This window comes from Ambystoma mexicanum, chromosome 12 (assembly GCF_040938575.1).
Source record: "Ambystoma mexicanum isolate Mex_15411 chromosome 12, UKY_AmexF1_1, whole genome shotgun sequence".
NCBI classification, from domain to species: domain Eukaryota; kingdom Metazoa; phylum Chordata; class Amphibia; order Caudata; family Ambystomatidae; genus Ambystoma; species Ambystoma mexicanum.
In genome coordinates, this window is record NC_090936.1 from 372,226,817 (window position 1) to 372,245,907 (window position 19,091).

General features: G+C 47.5%; 1 protein-coding gene across 1 annotated transcript in view; it reads left to right on the forward strand.

The window, feature by feature from the left end:
* Positions 1-18,595, forward strand: part of ITFG2 (integrin alpha FG-GAP repeat containing 2) — a 1,163,252-nt gene extending 1,144,657 nt beyond the window's left edge. The window contains exon 12 of the mRNA XM_069628496.1: positions 18,042-18,595. Within this exon, the coding sequence (XP_069484597.1) occupies positions 18,042-18,196 (155 nt within the window). The 3' untranslated portion in view covers positions 18,197-18,595. The remainder of the gene's footprint in view (positions 1-18,041) is intronic.
* The last annotated feature ends 496 nt before the right edge of the window (positions 18,596-19,091 follow it).

Here is a 19,091-nt window from a genome sequence, read left to right on the forward strand (position 1 = left end):
TTAAGCATAACTAAAATGACGCATGCCCTCACCTTTGCCCATTTGTTGTGTCCCTTGCATGCGGGGTTGTTGTGGCTGATGAATGACAGAGTGACAACTAGTAGCTTAATGATACGCAGCTTCTTGCAAAGCTGCATCAGGGGCAGTGATCGAAGTGAGCGGGATCGGTTGGGAGCGGTGTTCCACTACTTTTATTTTTTACTGTTGAGAGCTCCACTGCTTTTTGCAACCATTTTCACCATTCGGGAACTGTTATTTGTGAAGGTAAAGCACACTTCTACACTTTACCACCGGATGTCAGTTACAGCTAAAGTGAAATCTGTTTCAACTCAATTGGCTGTCTACCAGCATGACTGCAAACTTTGAAAAAAATGTTGCACGTTGCTATTTTCCTTCCTGCTGTGTCCCCTGCCAGAGTCACAGTTCCACTTCTTTTATGGTACACTTCTATCACTGATATGGGGTGTATTGGAGATGACTTCGGGCCACGGTATTGGTGAGATGTGTTGGTGGCATGGCCGTTTTGGCTAAAACGAGCAACATGTACAAATGTCACTGTATGAATAGCTGGCCCTTGTTGGCTACACCGAGTAAATGGTGTTCGTGCCTGAGGAGAAAACTATAGCAGTGCTGGCCAAATGGCCCGATTAGCTGGGCATTTGAGAACAGTAGTCGTGCTAGGTTACTGGGCCATGACAGAGCGTGCTAGGCCCTTTGGGTACTGCACGTAAAAGAGCAAATGGGCCTTTGTGTGGCTACGTGGTAGCAGAGCGAGCAGAGATTACTACTGTTACAGTCACCTGCATGCCTGCCTGTGTGTGTGTGTGTGGGGGGGGGGCTTGGTGAGGAGATATAATTGCCGAGTGCTCGATTTCCGATTCCGATGTTTGCATAAGCAAAAGAAGGGTGCAATGGGTGAAGTAGTGTGGGTGTCAGGTTACGAGGTTGAGTTAAATGTTACTCACAAAAGCTGCATATCTTGAATAGTATGGCATTGGTCATCACCATTCAATCAAGCACTAGTCTTGGGTCACGTGGACACTGCACAGCAAAATATGTTGGCATAGCATAGAGGAAAACAGGGAAGCATGATAGAAAATTAAATTGCGGCATTATATCACTTTTATTTCAGTGTGCCACTATATAGTGAGATATTGGCGTGTCCCGTTCAAGAATATTCGCCGAAAAGGCCTGCTTGTACCTTTTTGCAATGTGCAATGGGTGTTTTTTTCTGTGCCACTAGGTTCAACCAGCTTCTTGCTCACTGGTTGGAAAGGACACACTGTTAATGGAGTTGGAAAATGGTGTGATAACCTGCGTATCTGATGCCAGCATATTGTGACGGGTGAACGGACATGTGCATGCAGTGGCAGCACAGGATTCCGATAACTAGCAAATGGTATATGATGACCACCCTTGGAAAATGGAACAGTGTAAATACAATATTTGCCTTATTACTACTGTACGCCCTCATACGTTCTCATAATGATGTATTTTCTCCGCATGTATGTATGAAGCCTTATTTGCTCTGCATTCTACTGGCAACCTAGATAGGCGCAGGAGTGCACTTCCAAACAGAGGCATTGCGAGCGGGGCCTGCGGGGGCTCTAGCACTGTCTTTGGTTGTAGCCCCGGATAGAAAGAAGCTCAGGGGCTACAACCAAAAGGCTAGCCAGCCCCGAGTCCCGACAGTAAGTGTAGGCCCCGGATCTTTTCCAGACCTAGCAACACCCCTGCTTCCAAACTACACTCAGGTCTAAGAAGCCACACTACTGGGGGTTTAGAGGTTTAAAATAATGGAACACATTATGTGAGAACCTGGATGTACAATCACGCTATTTGGAAGCTTGTGCACCTGGGGTGTATTATCTCAGCACCTAGTAAGTGGTGTATGTGTCTAGGCACGTACTGTCAATAATTGACAAGTATTGGCAGTGTGGCCTGCATATGAAGTAAATATGTGTGCAACTGACCAGGGTGACCAACTACTTACATGATGGCGATCCCTAGCTATGCTGTGAGCACTTTGCCAAATGCTGGCATCATCTGGTTAATAAAGCCAGTTTCTGACATATTATGTAAGAACATGAGCAAATGAGCAAATAACGGCAGTATATGGCAAATTATTGGAGTACCTGGATATGTGAGGACATTTATTGGCAAATGCCATGATTAACCAGGCAAATGGGCATATGATGAAACGGCCTAGTAAATGGTGTAGGCATGTGGCAGCAATAGCTGGCAATGGCTGCTAATAACCCATTATCTTGGAACAATGAGGCTCATTATGAGTTTGGTGGTAAGCAGTAAAAGTGGCGATAATGGAATTACCACCACTTTTATCACAATGCAAAATTATGGACTTCACACTAATTCCACTGGTGGAATCACCGCCAGTGGAATTACAACCGAGATCCAGAGGAATTAATGCCAGGCTAATTCCGCCGGCAAAATTACTGCCACGACCAGAAATGGTATTTCCACTGCATGAAAAACAGCTGAACTATCACTGAAAATCTATGGCAATTCCGCCAATAACACAGTACAGTTACCTCCAGTGAAAAGGTGTAGGTAAATGCACACAGGTGATGGAAATCAATTCACAGGTGCACCCAATCTACTCAGACGCAGTATACAAGACCCTCACCTTCCCCAAACACACATCCAAGCAACATGCAGCCACAGGCAGACGTTGATTATGGTATCCACAACCTGCTTCTATTCATCCAGCTACAGCAGCATGCAAGACCCCAGCAGGGAAGGAGACAGGCACCACAAAGGCGCAGGAGACTTATACTGCGGAGGGCACCCATACTACGTAACTGCCCATCCCCTTGGACACTGACGGACAACCAATTAGTGACAGTGCATCGCTTGGCCCTTCCCACCATCACAGACCTGCTCACCCTGATCGAGGCTGATCTCCAGAGCGCCATTGCAATCAGAACTGCCCCACCCCCTGGCCCCCCGGTAAAGGTTGTGTCCGTCCTACACTTCTGTGCCACGGGCAGATTCCAGCACACTGTTGGGACACTGCATGGGATATCCCAGCCAACTTTCTCAAAGGTGCTGGAACAAGTCCTGGATGCACTCATGAGGCATGCCCATCAGTACATCTCCATGCCTACCACCCAGGCACAGGTGCACGCAGCAAAGGCATGTTTCTACGCCATTACCCAGTTCCCCAACACCATGGCGGCAGTGGATTGCACACGTTGCATTAGTCACCCCTCCAACCCCCAGGTAATCGGAACAGGAAACCGTTCCATTCCATGAATGCCCAAATGACATTTGATGCCAACCTCACAATCAGCCACTGCTGTGCCCGATACCCTGGTGCCACACATGATGCCATTATACTAAGGAACATCACCATACCAGCATACATGGAAACACACAGAGGACAGGGTATCTGGCTTGTGGGTAAGTAGTAGTCAATCTGACAAACACAAACCACTGTGACACACAAGGAGAACGGAATGTAAAGTAATACGGGCAAACTACAAGTCCCATAATGCATTGCCAAGAAAGCAATGATTCTCCAGCATGGGGTCTGGCTGGATTCACATGCTCATGAATATTCCCTGTCGCCAGGCTGGGAATCCTCAGTAAAAGAAAAAAAAAACAATTTCACTTTAGCTTTAAAACTGTATTTCTCCCCTTAACCAATCACTGTCCTCTGGGTCATATTGCCCCCATCCAATGACCGTCCTCTCCCTAAGCTTCACCCCTTGTGGCCATCATCAGATGTGTACTTTTTATATTTTTTTTGTTATTCAACCGGAGGTCGACTACCGGCAGTGGGGACCCGTTGTCGGTGAAGAACATACAACATCGCAGATCTTCAGCGTGTTTCGAGAAGGCCCGGGCTTTGGACCTACTTTGCACCTTTTCACCATGACTGAAGAAAAGAGAGGACTCTTCAAACTCTGCGCGAGTGGGGATTGAGGAATGTGTTTGTCGAAGATTGACACCACAAATGTCTGTATTGCCTGCATTTGGACCATGATGAGGAGGGATGCGAGGTTTGCCAGGGATTTTCAAAAAAGTCAAAGAAAGACCGCTACAGCAGGCTGGCGTCCTGGTTGAAATCGGGTAAGGCCTCTGACTCTGCTTCAGGGCATGGTCCTGCTTCCCCCACGACTGGCCGGTCCCAGTAACGTACTCCGTCAGAAAAGAGGTCGAAGTCCTTTGAAGACACCCCGCTCCCAGGGGTCCAAAAGAAGGGCAGACTACGCATCGTTGATTCCGCTGGATTTGCTGGACGTGCGGGTCCCAGCGCAGGAAGGACGAGGTCACCGTCACCAACTCCTTCTACGGCGAGCCTATCGGTGAGGGGTGCTCCCTCTAAGCGCAAAGGTCCTTGACTCCGTGTAAACTCTGCTTACCATCGGCAGAGAAGGCACCAAAGGAAAGATCGAAAGGCGACCCTTCACTGCATCCATCGGCGATCCATCATCATCATCAACGGTTCGGCCAGCCAGAACGACTTCATCATCGGCACCCACAACGACCAAGGCTACAACCACTCCGTCGACGATCTCATCGACTACCTCGTTGACAGCCATCACTTCTTCGTCGAAGAGGGGACTGGACACAAAGGTGGTGTCCAGGGTTAAGTCAACAGCTACTCCTAGAGTGTCACTGCCACCAACGCATGAGGAGGCTGCTGTAGCACCTACGAAGGCTCCTGAAAAGAGGACAGCTCTGCCCCTGAAGTCTCCCCAGAGGGTAAGGGGTAAGGCTCCTGCTGATCCTAAGAAGGGTACGAGTCTGTGTGTTGTCCTAGAGATGCCAGTGCAGATTTATACCAGCTCGGATGAGGGCGAGGATGATCTGCCCGAAGATTATGATTCGGACCATGAAGGGGGTCAGGGACCCGTCTCAGTGGGGGTCTCCACAGAGGGAGCCCGTCCACTGCCTCGCCAAAGAAGGTGCATCAATACTGAACCACCAACAGTTGAACCTCTCACATCGCAGCCAAAGGATGTGTCCCTGGACATAATGTGGGTCATTACAAGTACAGCGGTCCATAGCAAGGTACTGGCACCCTTTCCAGACTGCCGTACTAAAACTGCGTCTGCCGGGGCTGTTGCTGCGCTGCAGGTCTAACCTGCCAAGTGCACCGGCTCCTTTAGGCACAGTTGTCACAGCACTGGCACTGTTACTAACAAAGCCAGTGCTTCCGTCTCCCACTCCCATGGAGTCATATGGGGCTCCATGGGAATGGGGAACAACATTTTCCGCCGCCTGATATCGATATCCCGGCCCGTCGGGACTTGTAATGTCCTGGTGGCACCAGGATCTCAGGTGGCAGAAACAGTGTTAGTCCAGCGGCAACCCGCCGTCAACGCTGCACATGCTGGTCTCATAAATCCAGCAGAGACTGCCTCCCACTCCGGGTCCTGCACTGTAGGAGCCCCCAAGATCGCAGCGCGGTGCAAGCGCAAGGCAAAGGATCTAGCAAGCCCAAGGCATCAACTGACACCTCCACCTTGGGATTTTACTCAGACTGGGGATCCGGCAATGCCCACAGACACGGGTACGAATACGGCGGTGACAGCCACGGACACAGACGAGGAAGATTACGTTGTGCCAGCAGACGAGGAGCTGTTGGGGTCGGATGAACCCCACAGGGCCTCTCCACTGGGGCCTCGCAGCTGTTTCATCTGGTACCCGAGGACTAAAAAGGAAGAATTCCTTTACCAAATACGTGAGTCCCGGCGGAAGATTATCATGTCTGTCCCCTTACTCTGTGGTATCTGTGAGGAGGGCTTGGCCCTAATGAAGACCCCAGGCACTGCTCCGCCCAAACGGGATAGACTCGAAGAAAAACGGGTCCCGGTCTCTCACCCAAGTGCCTGTGGTTTCAGCCGGAGCCAGGAAACGATCAGCAAATCCGTTGTCGTCGTCCATGGGGCCCTCTGATCAGGAGGGGAAGAAGCTAGACACGATGGGAAAAAGGATTATCTAGACTGCTGTCAGCACTATTAAAGCTGCTAACGCCCTGGCCATTTAATTCCGCTATGACCGGGAGCTATGGTATAAACTGGACTCTATTCTGGACTTCTTACCTGATAAGAAAGTGGACGCTCTGGCACTGTTCCAGGAAAGGTAAGTGGCCTCGGACCACGCCATTACAGTGGCAGTTTACATCTCAGATACAGGTTTTGGCAGATGGGCAACAGAGTGCCCCTTCGGTGGCAGGGAGGGCTAAAAGCCACGAACTTCAGACCAGACGTTCAGTACAAAGTGTTGGATATGCCATTTGATGATGAGAACCTGTTTGGCAAGACCATTGACAAGTCTCTGCAAGTGGTCAAAACGGACACAGAGACGGCCCGCTCACTGGGTACCCTGCAGCAATGTCGGTCGTCGTCCTTTCGTTCCTCGAAATCAGAGGATGGCCACCAGCGGTGGATTTTAGGGAGAGAACTGTCATTGGATGGGGGCAGTATGACCCAGAGGACAGTGATTGGTTTAGAGGAGAAATACAGTTTAAAGCTAAAGTGAAACAGTTTTTTTCTTTAACTGAGGATTCCCAGCCTGACGGGGAATATTAATGAGCATGTGAATCCATGCCAGACCCATGCTGGAGAACAAGAGTTATAGGTAAGTAACTTAAGCCATAGGTGAGGAGCCATGACTGACTTACCCAAGGACACATACTGACCTCAGGTGACTCCATAGGACATCCTGGCATGCAAGGTAGCAGAACAAAATCAGTGACACCAAGCAAGGCACCTGTCAAAGCCATTCCCTGCGAATGCATGGTCATGGGGCTGTACATGGCCTACTGCCATCTCCATAGTGTCACCTGCATGGGTGACGTCAGCGCATTGACAAACACATGATGAATGATGTTGCATACACTTTGAATGACTGAAAGTGCACTCTGTAGACCAATGCCCCTCCACCACAATTGATACAAGGTGCGTCATCCACATGCATAGATGAGTGCACACAGGGCAATGGCACAATAGGCCCATATGCATGTACCCATACACAGAAACGGCCATGTCTAACACTGTATTTATTTATTTAGTCATTTGTAAAGCGCACCGAACCCGAGGGCATCTGGGCGCTGGTTTACATGGTGCAGTGGTTGCCCGATGGTTACAAAAGGTTACAGTCATAAGTAGTTCATTAGTTACAGGTAATGGTTGCAATGGTTCAGAGCTTAAGTGATGAGTACAAGTTATATAGGGGTAGCTATATAAAGCTAGATGTCTAATAAGGTGGAAATGACAGTACCAAAGTTGTAGGGTATGGTGTGTTCAGCTAAATTTGGGGGTCTTGTGAGATAGCCATGTTTTGAGGCCTTTGAAGAATGACCGGAAGGATTCGTCAGCTCTTAGGAATAGAGGGGGATGGGTTGCGGGGGGAACGTTCCATAGTTTGGCTGTGATCACACGGAAACTGCTTCCTCCTGCCTTCTGGTGCTTGTATCTAGGGATCTCGAGTAGTTGCAAATAGGCATCTCGGGTAGGTCTGGAGGATTGTGCATTCGAGATTTGTTTGGACTGGTAGGTGGGGGCAGGCTTTGCAATGCATTTGTGGGTCAATATTCCGTTTTGAACATGATGCTTTCTTGGATCGGGAGCCAGTGGATGTTTGGTCTGGCTGGAAATGTGGTACTTTTTAGAGATGTTTAGGGCTGCCCTTACAGCATTATTTTGGATGACCTTGAGTTTTTTTTTACATTGCCGACATTGGTACCTGCGAAGAGGGAATTGCAATAGTCAGTCCTGGATAGTATGAGGGTTCGAGCGAGTGTGATGCAGCTGTCCGTGGATAGGAATGGCCTGCATGCATTAATCAGTTTTGCATTGTGTGCTACTGCTGATGCGATAGCATTTACCTGTCTGATTAGAGATAATATGGAGTCTAGGTATACTCCCAAGGTGTTTACCTCTTTGGCAGCAACACTAATTCAATTCCCGTCGATGGAAAAGGCTTTGTATGAGCTGCTGAGTGTGTGTACCAATGAGGATTAGTTCGGTTTTCTCATCATTTAGGCATAGTCCATGTTGTGCCAGCCAGACCTGGATAGTTTGGCATAGTTTGTTTAGCGCTATGGAATCAGTGTTGTGGTTGCCGGAGATGGGTAAGAGGATTTGGGTGTCATCTGCATAGTTTGTGTAGGTAACACCCTGGACATCGAGGAGGTCGAAGAGGGATTTGGTGAAGATATTGTACGGTGTTGGTGAGACACATGAGTCTTGAGGGACTCCACAGGTGACTGGTGCAGAGGGGGCTGCCGTTCTCATTGTGCGGTTAGTCAATAAGGAGTCTATCCATGCTATGGCTTTGGCCGAGAAGTGGGCAGCTGAGGAGAGATGTTGGTAGAGTATTTTGTAATTGACCAAATCAAAGGCTGCATAGAGGTCCAGTAGGAGGAGGGTGGTCATGTTGCCATTTTTTTTTTTATTTCGTCCATATGGATTTTTAGGTCCAAGAGGGCTGGAAGCTTGATTGGCAGAGGCCCAGAAGCTTGTAGGTTTCCAAATAATTTTGAATTTGCAGATAGGCTGCTCTGTCAAGTATTTTGCAGAGAAAGGGTACGGTTGTGATGGGGCGGTAATTGGTGGGAATGCTGGCATCTAGTGTGGGCTTCTTGAGAGTGGGAGCACCCAGGCTTCTTTCAGATTCTCTGGGACATTCCGAGTTAAGAAGGAGTTGTTGATTAACGTTGTGATAAACGGGCCACTTTTATCGACACAGTCCTTTATGAAGGTGGCCGGACAAATGTCTCCTTGGCATTTTGAAGCTTTCAGTCCTTTAATGATCTTGGCAGTTTCAGTGGCTGTGATTGGGGTGAAGTTGAAAGTTACAAACTGAGGTGGGCACATCAGGGCAACTAGATTGAATTTTTTGCAAACTCATCTAAAATCACTTTTTAAAAATCACTGATTTTAGAAGTTCATGTCAGAAGTCACTTTTTCAAAGCTCATATCTGCAGTCAGAAGTTACAGACTGAGGTGGGCACATCGGGGCAACTAGATTTGATTTTTTGCAAACACATTAAAATAAATTTTAGAAAACTTGCAGCTGAAGTCAACAGTTAAGGCCAGCCTCGGGAATCCATTTTTTTAGATCTATGCTGGGCATGGCAATGCTTTAGCATCAAGTATTTTAGGTGGTAAAAAACTCAAATACCAAGGACTGATTCAAATCCACCTCACCTACGTATCTCTTCAATTTCCCAAAGTCTGCAACTGAAGGGTTTTCAATAGTGAAAGTTGAACACAACACATCAAAATCAATCAATTTCCCATCTCTGTAGATATCCCCAATCCAATGAACTCCTCCAACAAACCATTCCGACCACAGTATAGGTCTGCCGCCCTCCGTGACTGCCTTATTAAGCCAAATCGAAGCCAAAGGAGATTTCAAAGCAACCGCGCCACACATATTATGAAGGTCTTTCCACAAATCCCTCAGAAAACCAGTTAAACAAGATTTCCCACCACGTCCACCAGTTGTCGTAAGCAAAGCATGCGGGGCAAGAGGACCCAAAGTGCTCGCCTCCGCCACCGCCCAACCAGACAGAGAATCAGCCAGAAACGGAAGCAAAAATCGGCAAGAGAAGGCAAGATGATATGCCCTAAAATTGAGGACCACCCCCCTCTCCACGGGTAACTGTAATTTTCACAATTTGAATTTAGGAGGTTTCCCATCCCAAAGGAAGGATTGAAGAGTCTCATCAATCAATTTCCAGTAGCATGCATTGATCCTCAAGGGGAGCATACTTAAGATATAATTGATTTTGGGGGCCACAACCATCTTCAGGGCGTTCACCTTGCCCCATAACGACAGCCGCAAAGCTGACCAGCGCTGCGTAGAAGATCTCAACTCAAGACAAACCTCACTCAAGTTCACCTCCTGCATATCATTTATTACCGGAGTCAACCAAACTCCCAAGTATTTCATCTTGCAAGGACACCACTGAAAACCATAGCCAGCCACCATAGACCTATCACATCTGCCCGTGATCGGTAAAATCTCAGACTTCGACCAGTTTATCTTATAGCCAGCCACCGCATGAAAACAATCCAGGATGTCCATCAATGCTTGCAAAGAAGTCGCCAGATCCCGAAGGACTAATAAAAGGTCATCCGCATAAAACCACAATTTCTGTTCAACTCCATGGTAGGACACACCTTTCAAACACAACTCACCCCGTAAGACTACAGCAAGTGGTTCAATGGCTAGAACAAAAAGTAAGGGTGAAAGCGGACACTCCTGCCTGGTGCCTCTCCATAGATTGAAACCATCAGATATCAAACCATTCATTCTAACATTTTCCGTGGGACGAGCATACAGAAGGGAAACCCAGGAAATGTACTCATCTCCCAAATTCATTGCTCTTAACACTGTAAAGATATATCGGCAAGCCACACGATCAAATGCTTTCTCAGTATCGAGAGAAACCACAGCCACATCCTCATCCAAATTCTGGGTCTGTGACATAGTCAGTAGAAGATTTCGACTATTGCTAGAAGTGCTCCGATTTTTAATAAAGTCAGATTGATCCGTGTCAATAAGCCGTTGAATCACATCTCCAATGCATAAAGCAAGAATTTTAGCCAGAATCTTGTTGTATGTGTTCACCAAACTTATCAGTCGATAGCTGGAAGGTAAGAGACCGTCCTTCCCGTTTTTCAGAAATACAGAAATAGTGGCATGATTGGTGGACTCTGGAAGAAAACCGACCTCCTTAGACTCAACATACATATTCCTCAAAGCCCCAGCGCGGCTTCCGGAAGAATCTTGTAGAACACGGCCGGTATGCCATCAGGTCCCGGCGTTTTCCCAGAATTCAGAGAGGAAACAGCCACTCTAATCTCATCCAAAGTCACTGGCCGACTCAAACCAATCATCTCCTCATCCGAAATTTTTGGGACATTCAAACCAACAAAGAAGCAATCACGATTTAATGCACCAGATTCCCTCTCATATAGAGTCTTGTAGAAATCCCCGAAAACAGTATCAGTTGCACGCGGATCAAAAGTGACCACTCCATTCGCATCCTTAATAGACGTAATAGCCCTGTCTGAAGCCTGTTGTCGTGATCTGTAGGCAAGCCACCTATCACATTTTTCTCCCTTCTCAAAGTAGGCGCATTTGATCCTAAACAAATCTCTTTCAGCTCTAGCACCCAGAACATCATTCAAATCTTTTTTCAAATTCTTCAATTCTTTTCTCTTGTCATCATCATCCGGATCACGCACCAAACTATTCATAACCTCGGCAATGTATAATTCAGTCTCCAACCGTTCCTTCGTCGATCTTTTCCTCCTTCCACAAGATAAGCCCAAAACAACACCCCTCATCGTGCACTTGAACGCCTCCCTGTCAGTCTATTGCAAGCAAGATCTATCGCTGGATGGTTGCTAATTTCAGAGACAACACTCGCCTGCTTGATGAGTGGGGTAGAAGGCTGGGATATGAACTCACTGCAGATTCGTGGCTTGAGATTTGTGCGAATCTGTTAGATTAATTTGAGTGAGCGCTCCAGACAAATTAAAATTCTAAACCGGGTTTACTGGTGCCCGGAGAGGCTCAAGAACAGAGGCATGTCTGACTAGGATCTGTGCTGGTGTTGTGCTGTGGAGTTGGGCACTCTTGAACATTTACTGTGGGATTGTGTTCGAGTGAGAGGTTTTTGGCAGGAGGTGTGTAATATGTGCTTGCAGATCTTGGATCGCAGTATTGACTTGGACTTCAAGACGATGGTTTTGGGAAGCGGTGTCTTACTTGATGATTTATCCATTTCTGAAAAAAAAGTTCTTGTTTAGGGGTGTGTCGGTTGCCAAGAAGTTGATTCTGAGGGGATGGAAGTCCCGGGTCCCACCTGATTCGGGTGTTTATGGATTGATGAGATGGTCTCTTTGGCGGCTGTTGAAAAATGTTCTAGTTAGTTCATTTCTATTTCTGTAGATGCTTTGTATGCCGCTTGATGTATTTTAATTGATTTATTTGTTGATGTCTATTTCGTCAGTGACAAATGTAAATAAAGAATTTAAAAAAAGAGTATTTTAGGTGGTAGTGAGCAGATGCCGATTGGCGCAGGTGGAAAAGCAGTCAAAGGTGTGTAGCGCTGAGGTGCGAGTGGTGGTTGGGTTAAAAGCAGGGGTACGTGTACTCGGTCGGGCTTACCGGTACAGCTGGATGCAGGCAGGGTTTCCTTTGAACGTGAAATGTTGGTTTTCAAGCAAGAGGGCTCGTCACTCCGGCACGCTCACAGGCTCAGACAGAGGCCTTGGTAACGGGGCCTTGGGTAGGAGGGTCCGTCTTACCACCTGTCGGTGACCCAGACTGAGTCTTCAGTGCAGCAGTCAATCAGAGGGGATCAGCAGCTCTATACTGCTTTGCTCGCCGTGAAGCAGCCGTGTCAGCCATTTTTGAAGTGGCTTTGCAAAAGCTGTGTTAGCTGTGTTAGATAGCAGGGCACAATGAGTTCAGTCCAAATGCAATATGCAGGGACTCCAGCTACAGAGAAAAGGCTGCCCAGCGCACAAAAACGCCTCCTCACAGCAGTGTTGGGTAGGATTGCTTCCCTCTACTTTTCCAAAATGATTATTTCCTTTTAGATAGAAAAAGTATCGAGTGAAGCCCTTATGGCTTACCTTGCGGTAATGTGGTGCTTGTGCTCGAAATTGTACATTACATTTCTTGTAAGTGACTCAGGCTACCTGCAGTTACCCTGGCTGATGACACCTTTGAGGAACGCTGGTACACCACAGGAGGCTGCATATAATGAGGCCCACCAGGGCACATTGAGCACACTTTCGTACTGCTGAATGCTAGATTCAGGTGCCTCCGCCACACAGGTGGTGCACTCATGTATAGCCCTGAGAAAGTGGACAAAATCATAGTCATATGCACAATGCTGCACAACATGTGCATACGAAGGAACATACAAATGCCTCCAGATGAGGACCCCCACTGGCTCTGACGAGGAAGACATTGCACGTGAATACAGGGTACCCCAGGACACACGTGGGGAGTTACGGGAAGGACGAATGGTCCGCCAGGACCTCATGGACAATTTTGTTTGACTTAGCACCTATAACGTCACTGTTGATTCACTGAATTCACATGTATCATCACCATAGAATAAACACAGTACAAATTATGTGGACTCAACAGTGATTTATTTTCATATCAACAAACCTTGATCCCCAAATACATCCCCACCCCACACTCTTGATATTTGAATTTTATTGAATTTATATAGCCCTTTGATCCAAAGTGCTTTACATGAGAACAAGCAAAAATACAACAAGCATAAGATGACAATTGAATCACAACTCGAAAACAGTATAAGGAACAATTTACAATATTGCTGAGGTGAGGAGGGAGTAGGGAGGGGCATAGGTGTCCGAGGGAATGGTAGGTATTAGTGGAGGTAAGAGCGGAAGTAAGAGGGAAGGCAAGAAGGTGTGAGGAAGAAGAGAGGAAAGAATAAGACTAGATAAGAGCAGGGGGTGGGGAAGGAGGTAGTGAGGATGGAGAGGGGAAGGAAGAGGGGGAGTAAGAGGTGAGGAATGAGGGTGTGGGAGAAGGAGAGGAAGAAAAGGGTGTTAGGGAGGGGAGTGAAAAAGATAAGATTTTAGAGAAGAGCGAAAGAAAGGGTAGGAGGGAGAAGAACGGATGTGGAGGGGGAGGCGGTTCCAGTGGAAGGGAGCGAGGAGTTGGAAAGAGCGGGAGCGGGAGGGGGCGCAGGGTGGTGGTGGTGGAGGAGGAGAGAGCAGGAAAAGATTAGCAGAGCGGAGAGAACGAGAAGGGGCATAGAATGTAAGAAGGGAGGAGAGGTAGGGGGGCAAGACAATCGAAAAATTTGAAAACAAGACAGAGCTGGGAGTGAAAAGAGAGCCAACCTAGAGAGGTGAGAGAAGAGGAGATGGAATCAAGGGGTGAGAGAAGGCAGACTGAGCGGATGGCAGAGTGGTAGACAGATTTGAGTGGGGAGAGATGAGGAGGGGAGTCCAAAGAGAAGGGAGGAACAGAAGAAGAGTCTGGAGAAGATGAGGGAGGAGATTAAGAGTTTAGTAGCGTGAAAGGTTAGGGGGGGTCGAATTTTACGAATGTTGTAGAGGTGAAAGCGACAAGATCTGGCAGTAAGAGATATGTGGTGAGATAGAGAGAGGTGAGGGTCAATCTGAAGACCAAGGTTACTGTCATGGGGAGAGAAGGAGAGCTGGGAGGGGGGGAAAGAGAATGGGAGGGGGGAAAGAGAATGGGAGGGAGGGAGAAGGAAGAGTGTTGGCAGGGAAGAAAAGTAGTTCAGTTTTTTCAGCATTAAGAGTAAGGAAGTGAGAGGACATCCAGGATTTGATAGCAGAAAGGCAAGAAGAGAGTTTATTGTGAATGTCGGGAGAGAAGGAGAAGGAGAGGAAAAGCTGGGCATCATCAGCGTAGAAATGGTGCGAGATACCAAAAAAGGAGATGATAGGAGCTAGGAAGGAAGTATAGGGTGAGAAAATAAAGGGGCCAAGGACAGAACCTTGGGGATCTCCGTGGTTGATATGTCCCATGTGCTGAACCACTGGCGCTTCCCTTTGTGCCCTTTTGGCAGAGGCATGGCAGCATGAGACGTGCAGCGCTGTGAGCACCTGGGCGGCATGCTGGCCTCCGCCCCTTCAGCAGGGGTGCCTGATATGGAACTGTCTGGCTCACTGCCCAGGAGGAGTTAGATTGAGTACTCTGGCCATGGTCTCGTATGAAGCCGAGATTTGTTCAGCAAGCTCACTCACCCTCTGGCTGATGACGGTGTTACTTGCATTTGTGTGCAATGGATGGCTGTGGCCACGCCTAGAGGCCCCCTGGATCATTGTTGCTCATGGCCTGTGAATGTCACAATTGCTCCTGTGCAATGACACGCATTTCAGCCTGCCATTCCTCGATCCTGTCCAGCCGCTCCCAAATGGCCTGCAATGTTGGGCCCTGGACTAGCTCATGAGATGGTTGTGGGCCCACACGCTCATTGTGCAATGCCTAGCCTGCCTGCTCTACATGGTCACCCGTGTCCTCGTACTGCTCTAAGTGCATGGCACTGCGAAATGACAAGGGGGCGGTGGGGGGACTGCATGGGCGAGAGGCTGCACAGGGGGATTCCGGTGAGACTTGTCTCACAGGGGGACATGCAGGACTTGAGTTGGATAAGGAAGACTCTTGATTGCACAGTGGCAGCAGGTGCAGTAGGCTGGGCACATGCCTGGATGTTGTCAGCACTCAGGACGGTGTGTAGTACTCCTGAGCCCCCAGCAGTGGTGGGGGTGCCCCTGTTGCGGATGGAGCTGTAGCCTCTGTAATGACCCGAGTAGGTGGCTGAATTGTGGCCGTTGTGTCAGTGGCCTTGGAGGTGGACGGCACTGTCGCATTGGATTTTTGTTTTCTCAGTGACACTAAGAAAACGAGCCATGGCATGTGGCCTGTATAGCGCTTACAGGTGCTGGTGTGCCCAAGGTACTGGCACCTTTAGAGGGTTCCTGGGTGTCTTGTGTGCCTGTTGGGAGACATGAGTGGGTGTCAATACTTTCATGGAAATATGGTAGGTGTGTTGTCATGTAGTGTTGCGTGTACTATGGGGCCGCAGGGTGCTAGGCCTCCAGGGGGGGCATACTTCATGTGACTGACAGTATGACAGTTTACAGCATTGATTGATGTGCATGCATATGGTCAGTGTGGGGGTCTTGCCTTTCTTGGATCCTGCAGTTATGTGCATCACTTACATGCAGGGTCACGTGTGCGCATGTAGGGCAGGGTGGTTTTTGCTTGCGTATCCTGTAGTACTGTCAGCTGTGGGGTGCCCTGCTAGTTGTGATGGAGTCATGACGGCATAAGGTTGGACCTTGTCTCCATGGCAGCCTTGTAGCTATTGGTCAGTTGCAGTGGTTGTTAGAGACGCACGTCAAGTGGTGTTCTTTGTTTGACATGCAGTGCATGTTTGGTACCATGCTTGCTGCACTGTCTGTGCATGGGTGACTGGTATGCGTGCAAGGGTTGGTTGTGAGTGTGATGCAGATGTGTGTCAGTCCTTGTTAGTTACATTTCAATAGTGGTTGTTGCGTATGTCATGCCCTCGTCATCCTACTTGGTTGGAACGTAAGGTGGATCCCAGCTTCAATGACTCATGATGTAATGGCATGCAATGTCACATGGATGGCAGTTTGTGTATGTCTACATGCTCTGCAATGGGCCCATCATTCACTCATATACTCACCAGGTTCTCACTGGCTGCTGGTTCCGACCTAAGCCGAACCCACACCCTCCAGACCCACCATGTGGAGGATGCAACTGACCTTCTCCTCACATAGGGTCAGCTGTAGAGGGTCTACTTTTCCTTCACCTGTGTCAGCTGTCTCACTGCAGTGGTTGGAAATAAAGCTTGGGCCTTGAGGTTATTCCACCTCCTCCTCATGTGTCACGTGGGATATGGCCTGCATCCACCACTTTGTCCCTAATACCTTCCCAGATGGCATTCTTACGCTGCTGGGTGGTCTTCTGTTGTTATGACTCATAGAGTTCAACAGAATGGGCCACTACCTGCTCCGCTTGGACTGTCTTTTCCTGATCACCGAATTTGAGTTTTTGCACATGCATAGTAGGAACCTTCGACTTGGCCTGCCCTGCAGACATAATTGTGCTTGCCTCTGGGGATGGATGGCACTTCTATAGGTTGATTTTCAATGGATTGTGTTTTTAAAGATGGCTACTGCAGTACTTCCTTTTCCTGTGATGATGTTATTTCTGCTGTCGGTCAGTCCGCTGTCAGTAATTCCTCCTGTGGATTTGGCATTGATTGACCCAGCAGTAAATGGTTATTCCGATTAATATGTGCGGATTTACTGTTGTGTACTTGGTCTTTGCTGGTAATTCCACCAGATGGAATTAACGGTACAGCCAATAGTGGGTACGCCCTCCAACCAAGTTGTAACATGGTAGCGATTCCGCCAGACACCACAGCAGTAATGGTAATTCTGCAGTGGCGGAATAAGTGCTGTATTACAGCCAAACTTGTAACGAGCCCCAATATCTTTAGCGCCACCTTTCAGCTGAAACTTGCATTAGAGTACAGATGGGGAGAAATGGCATATGAGAACAGACACAAAGCTTGTAGGTGTTGTTTGGTTATTTGCCCACCCATTGCCATGCTAATCGCCATGGCCATTCCCTGCCAGTTCCTGCCCTTTGAGCTCGCTTTAAGCTAGCCTTACCATCACACTTTGCCCTCAAAGTGCCTGCAAGCCCTTTTTCAAAGCAGTCTTCCGAGAGTTAATGACTTAATTGGAGTTGTAAACATGCTACTGGTGTAATAAAAATGTCTTAACCAGGTCTGCCTTCAGACACTCTATTTAGAAGCACTATGTGTGTCCTTCTCTGAAGTCCTGTTAAAAACAGGCATTGGCAAAGCCAACTGTTTTGGCTTGTGTATTATTACTAGGCATTTGCTGGATACTGCCATTTAGATGCCCATGTACTTGCATCATCGATTGCCAGTTAATAGCACTAAAGTAGTGCCTGGCAAATGCCTTTCCCATGCCTACACAAATAGTTGGCACTTCCAATGCATGTTTATTTCATACATTATTAATTATTCCAACACTGATCTACAACATAGTCCAAGAGAAATAAAATAATTCTCCCACCTAACCAAACCAGAACACTCTTGCCTCCCGACATCTTCAAATTACCCCATGACACCAGATTGTTTGAATATTCAATGTCCCTCATAGTCATCTATACAATAAACCCGCTCTATCCGTGCCCTAATCCCACTGAGTCTCTGATACATTAATGAGGCTGTAATTATCTTTGCATTGAGGACCAATTCTCCCAAATCTTCTCTTGTTTTTCTGAGCAACACCTTTGTTTATAGACCAGTTTTTCAATCTCCGTCTTCTGTGGTTGCAGGTATTTTAGCAGTGTCCCCATTTCATTGTCATCATTCTAAGAACATTTTGATATTGATGAGTAATGTAGTGGGTTTCCGACACCTATTAATGAAGGTTTCTTGTGTGTGTGTATTGCAGATGCAGAGGACACATTGGCGGTCAGAGAATTGCTTCACGAAACCTTGTACTTTCCAGATGGGCAGAGAGAGACCAGCTTCACAAGGCCTAGGACCTATGCCATCATTGCAGATTCTGACTTCACTCCGTGCAGAACCTCCAGCGGTGGATTCTGAGGACATGCACTCGAGTGGATGAAGTTACGTCGAAGAAGAATTTGTATGTAGTGCTTCAATAGAAGTCTGTGGGCCTGCTGGGACTGCAATCATTTCCTCCACTACATGCCAACTTCAACAAACTAATGGCCTCACAGATAAATGATGAATTAATATTCAAAGGAAAAGAAAAAAATAAATGAAGAAAAGAAGCAGATTTGGGTCGGTAGACAACACATGCAAAGTGTATCATTAAAGTTGAACGTTGGGTGTTCTTAATAGCAAGATGCTCTTTGGTGGAGCTGAAAGTTCATCTGCCAATGATGGTTATTCCCTTCATGGGCATCTTAGATTTCCGTGACCAGGGAGAGCGTGAAAAACCAAAATATCTGAAATAAAGTCTTTTTGTTTACTTTGTAAGCACGTAAATGCTGATTTAGCCTTTGTTCTAATGAGCATATCTGAAATGGAGCACACCAATGCCGTTTTGCCATTGGTTGTGTGTGTTCCACCGATGCAGGTGATGTGGTCGATATCCGGGCACGATGATATGGATGAGAACCATCTTATCCTGTAAAAGTTGGTAAAAGGGTTTTTTGGTTATTAGTTTGCTAAAGTGATTTGTAAATTGATGATGCTCTGACAGGAAAATTCCAATGGCCTGCTTTGTCATACCATTGTCTCAATGTTAATGATGTTCTCTTCTTTCTCCAGCAACACACAACGTAAGATGTCCAAGAAACGACTCTTGGCTTTGTTAGAGTGATTTTGAAGCATGCATGTCCTTCAAGGAAACCAAACTTCGAATGGATTGTGTCCTCCCACGTATTCCTTATCTTTGATATTTCCAATATCCAGCTCGCTGGCTCAGAATTTTTTTTTCAGCAGGGGGTGCTGTGTGTCGATGCCTGTCGAC